This window comes from Corticium candelabrum, chromosome 1 (genome assembly GCF_963422355.1).
Source record: "Corticium candelabrum chromosome 1, ooCorCand1.1, whole genome shotgun sequence".
NCBI lineage: Eukaryota > Metazoa > Porifera > Homoscleromorpha > Homosclerophorida > Plakinidae > Corticium > Corticium candelabrum.
The window spans coordinates 576,066-581,065 of record NC_085085.1 but is presented as its reverse complement, the minus strand read 5'-3'; the positions used below and the strand labels follow the sequence as shown (position 1 = coordinate 581,065).

At 39.2% G+C, this 5,000-nt stretch overlaps 2 protein-coding genes across 2 annotated transcripts in view; one reads left to right on the top strand and one right to left on the bottom strand.

Moving 5' to 3' along the window:
- The window catches only part of LOC134183814 (metal transporter CNNM4-like), a 3,472-nt gene extending 1,882 nt beyond the window's left edge, over positions 1-1,590 (bottom strand). The window contains exon 1 of the mRNA XM_062651391.1: positions 1-1,590. This exon is cut by the window's left edge and continues 5 nt beyond it. Within this exon, the coding sequence (XP_062507375.1) occupies positions 1-1,382 (1,382 nt within the window). The 5' untranslated portion in view covers positions 1,383-1,590.
- Positions 1,591-1,598: 8 nt separating this feature from the next.
- The window catches only part of LOC134183826 (uncharacterized), a 5,259-nt gene continuing 1,857 nt past the window's right edge, over positions 1,599-5,000 (top strand). The window contains exons 1-4 of the mRNA XM_062651396.1: positions 1,599-1,733; positions 2,657-2,751; positions 2,941-2,999; positions 4,080-4,194. Of these exons, the coding sequence (XP_062507380.1) occupies positions 1,616-1,733; positions 2,657-2,751; positions 2,941-2,999; positions 4,080-4,194 (387 nt within the window). The 5' untranslated portion in view covers positions 1,599-1,615. The remainder of the gene's footprint in view (positions 1,734-2,656; positions 2,752-2,940; positions 3,000-4,079; positions 4,195-5,000) is intronic.

Genomic DNA, 5,000 nt, shown 5'->3' with positions numbered 1-5,000 from the left:
GTTTCATAGAATGGATCTCCTTCAGTCGAATCATTCACCGCTTGTACTGCAGCCATATGCCCCGATCCATCCTTAAAAGCATCCAACATCTTGTCAAGCGACATATCATGTGGCACCCTTAACAGCTCGTGATTATAATACTTTATGATCGTCTGCAACGGAATACGATCATCGGGATCCAACAGCGATAAATCACGTGCAAACAGTAAACCAATAATTTGGCTTCGTTCGTCTCTGTAAACGGGAATTCTCGAGTGTCCATGCTGCAGTATATCAGAGATAGTCCGAAAATCCAAAACCGAGTTAACATCCAACAGATACGCATCATCAATCTTTGTCATGATGTCCGAGACGGTTTTCGTTTTAAAGCCAAGGACGCCCGATAACATACCGACCTCGTCTTCAACAAGATCGGTATGCTGGCCCGTCACACGAACCAACTCGAGCAGTTGAGTTCGGTTATACACGCGACCGATCTCGTCTCCAAGGATCCAATCGAGAATTCGACTGACGGGATACGACAGAGGAAACGTAATAATCATAAATATCCAAGTCAACCACACCGTGTACGCACCGACTGCTAATCCATATCGAGAACAGATCGACTGTGGGATAATCTCTCCCATCACGACGATCCCAGCAGTCGACGCTATGACTGCAATAATACCCGATCCTGTCAAATTATCTAAGAGAATGGTAAACGTACTGTTAACGAGAACGTTCCCCAATAACAGGGTACAAAGCAAATAGTTGCCATGACGACGAATCGGCTCGATCTTGGCTGCATATTGTTTCTCTCTCTTCGACCCGCTTCTCATCACCACCTTCAACTCGGTTGGATCCAGTGACATTAATCCCAGATTGAGACCGGAGAAAAGCCCGGACAACACCATACAAACGACGATAAATAGAATCTGGACTTCCAACGGCAATAGCCCGGATGTCTCAACTATGACGTCGATTCTCAGCCATTTCTCCTCACCCTGATGCTCGTACGTCAGCGACTCTGTGCCGACAGTGCTGCCACTTACAGACAGGCATATGTAATTGGTGCCAGTCATGACCTTATGTGTCTCCGAGTTGATTTGCACAACAGCTGTTTGATTCGTCACTTCTGTCAGCTCCAAACGCGTGGAGAGATCCTCCGTACACTTGTTGGGACTCTTCGTCAATTTCATGACCGTCGCATTCGTCAGACTGTCGCCAAAAAGGCGAACAAAGCCCATCACTCCGTCAGTCACTGTGACGACCCCGCCCACTTGGGTCGCCCTGTCCCCTTCGGGCCCCACACCGAAAACTTGTTGCGCGCTGACTACATTGTTTGAATGAAATTCAGCAGACAAAAGAAGCAAGTAAAGACACAGAGAAGAGGCCTCTAACATGAACGGACCAAGATGACGGTTATTGATATCAAACTTAGGATACTAGTAGTAGGCGGGAACCATTGAAATTACGTTGTTTCTATTTTTAACCTTTTTTGATATTGCGTTATACATGCGTGAAACACTGAATTTGTGTTGCAATGTGATGTAAGCCACTGCAGTGTACGTATCTGGTAACACGTGATTATTTGATCACAAACCCCGGATAATACGTTAATACGGGATATTTGGCAATGCATCGTGTGCGTCAAGTGGTAAAGCCTCTGTCGTCTGCTCTTCGGCTCGGTGTTTGTCGTTATCGTTCAAATACTTTTCGTCCGAAGATATGTGCTGCTTGTTATTGTGTAGACGGTGAGTGTGGCTAAAATTTGGTTTGCAATGAATGTGTTTGATGTTGATATTAATATGAAATTATTTTATAATTTATAAGTTTCTATAAAACTAAAATTTTATGAGATTAATAAAATTAATATTTTATTGATTAATAACTAATAATAATTATTGATTTAAGAATTTGTTATATTAATTTATAAAATAAAATAAAATAAAATTTAAAATTAAAAAAATTAAAATATATAAATTAATAATACAATGACATGTAAAATTATAGTTTGACAATTTAAATTACAAGTTTAATAGCATAAAATTGAAATTAATTTATCATTAATTTTTGTTAATTTTAATTTCTGTTAATTTTAATTTTTGCTAATTTTAATTTTAGTTAATATTAAATTTGTTAATATTAATTTCTGTTAATTTTAATTTTTGTTAATTTTAATTTTAGTTAATATTAATTTTTGTTAATTAATTTTAGTTTCTGTTAATTTTAATTTTTATTATTTTTAAATTTTTCTTAATCTTAATTTTGTAAATGTTTTGTTAATATTAATTTTTGTTATTATTATTTTTTGTTAATTTTAATTTTTAATTTTGTAATTTTATTTTCAATTTTAATTTTGTTAATTTTAATTTTTAATTTTAATTTTGTTAATTTTGTTTTTGTTAATTTTGTAATGTAATTTTTAAATTTTATTTTTTGTTAATATTAATTTTTGTTAATATTAATTTCTGTATTTTAAATTTATTTTTGTATGTGATCCAATAGCTAACATTATTATAATAACACAACATGGCGCATACGTGACGACTTAATTAATTAATTAATTAATTATTGGCAGGTGGATATTACACGAGAGTAGTTCATCTAAGTAGTTGCCAGTCTAGCAACAAAATTGTGTGGATTACCAACGTGAAATTGTATGTATGTATTGCAGGCAATTCAAGAACTCAAGTTCTTCAAGCTGTTCGAAACGAACTCGAGGATGCAGAACAAAAGATAGAGAACATACCCATCATTGATGATTTCACGGTGTGACATAGTACATCACATTTTGTTTCACTCAACTGCATGATTACAACTATAGTACACAATAGACACAGATAGGTGCATGCAATTGCATAGACAAATACACACAAAGAGATGCATGTAGACATGCACAATATTCATGTGGATTGTGTTGGCTGATTGGCGTGTTGATTGTGTGTTTTTGTGTTGCAGTCGAGTGTAACGTCGTCTGGTTGTGTTGCTGAGCTTTCGAAATACATTGGAGACGAAAAGTCAGTTGTTTGGTTTGAAGTTGTACTACAGGGCCGTAGAGACTGCTGGGGCCATGGGTCTGGCAGTTTTTGAAATTTGCACTTTTGTCTGTTGGCGATTTCTTGGAACTTCCGGTTAAGGCATAGGTGATTAAATAATATCAATTTATTATTCATCTGGTAAAGGTTTGCGTCTGTTTCACTACACCATGGCTGGGTTGGGTGTACAGAACGGGCTTGGCAGCTCCACTCACGTCATATATGGGATCGTAAGCCTCACGGTAGTGATCCGGATTATCGGTTATATGCAGTTGGCAACTATTAACGCGCGTTATTGTGCTAACGCGCGTTAGCGTACCGCCCCATTAGCGTGCGCTAGACCATTTACATTTTGTGGGCTTGCTATACGACTTGCAACTTGATTAGAGTTCATTTACTTGGAAGTGTCATTTTCAATGTGTCAGTACTTTACACCAGAAAATATGATGCTGTCTAGATTGTGAACACGCATGTGGTCACAGACTCATAGACTTCTTGATAGGCATCCTAATAGACGTTGCTCTCTGACTCCAGAAAATTGAGTGTAAAATACCAAACTTACTGCCAAACTACTGCTTTGTAGTTATCTTGCAGGGCTGTAGGAGCCGGTCCGACTGGCCCGGCCCACTTTTTCTACAGTAGAGTGAACTGTCATCAGAGGCCTATTTCAGGGTCGTAGAAACAGGTCCAGTTGTGGCCGAACCATGCATCTTTCAAAAACTGTACTTCTGATGATTGCACGAAACTTACTGTTGTGAGACTGCTTTCTTGGTGCGTTATTCTTAGACCACACTCTCTTAGCGCACATTAGGTGGGACCACTTTTTGAAATGTTTTCTATGGGCCTGTTATGTATACATAACAGGATGTAGTCACCAAACGTTTTCTGTTTAAATCAAAAAATTGTATGCAAAAGTAAACTGAGTGGAGCGCACTGGAAAGCGAGTTCAATTGGGACAGTTCTTTGTTATTAAAGGATTTAGTTGCTCAAAACTTGTAGTTGGTTTGATTGTTTAGTATTGTAGTTGTCGTTTTCGTATGATAGTGTGCTCTATTATTGCAGGGTGTTGGTCAGGTTTGATGTTCGTGAGAGTGTAGATGTATCAGATAATGAGTTGTTCGAAGAGATAGAGGAAGATGAGGATGTTTCAGAAGATAATTTTGAATCAGAGCCTGTGGTATGGTGATGTGTCAGTTGAATACATGTAGGGTTAATATCAATCACTCAGAATTTGGTATCAACAGTTAACCTCGGTATTCCAGACTGCTTTCTGCACGTGATGGGAGGGAAGGGTGGGAGGAGAGAAGAAAGCAGTCTAGGGACAGCTCTATTGTAAGTGACTTCGGAAGAGGCGCGACTGCTCAAGTTCAGAAACATCCGCTCCAATCAAAACCACAGCTAAAAACGGCCAATCAGCGCTGTAGACAACTGCTGACGTCAATGAGTACTTTGTAATTACCTCTAAGCGATTCTCAGACGACTGTAACAGCACAGTGGGGTGCAGCTAACACACATGCAACGCGCTACGAGTTTTGCTCCTGATGACATGATAACTCAGCAAATGCTTGTCAGACGTTACCAGACGATAAAGCCATTGCAGCGGCTGTTCCGACTTGAAGCCTTGAAGACCCTTTAACTGCTTGCTAAGCGATTTTAGTACGAGGTCGCAACGTCTTTGCCTTCTCTCTACTGGATTCAGTAAAGTCACTCATTTTCTACGTTCTCCCGTTTGTTTGCAGTCGGCTGGCAGCGAACAGCTTCTGGCAATATCCCACGAGCCATCTGGTGCTTGTTACTGTTCTTAATGAATGCGGGTAATTATCGATTAAGATGAACACCGCCTATTTTCGAAGTCAATTACAATAGAGCTGTCCCCAGACTGCTTTCTTCTCTCCTCCCACTCTCCCCTCCCATCACGTGCAGAAAGCAGTCTGGAATACCGAGGCTAATCAACAGTTAGCCTCGTACCCAGGCCCTCTTGCG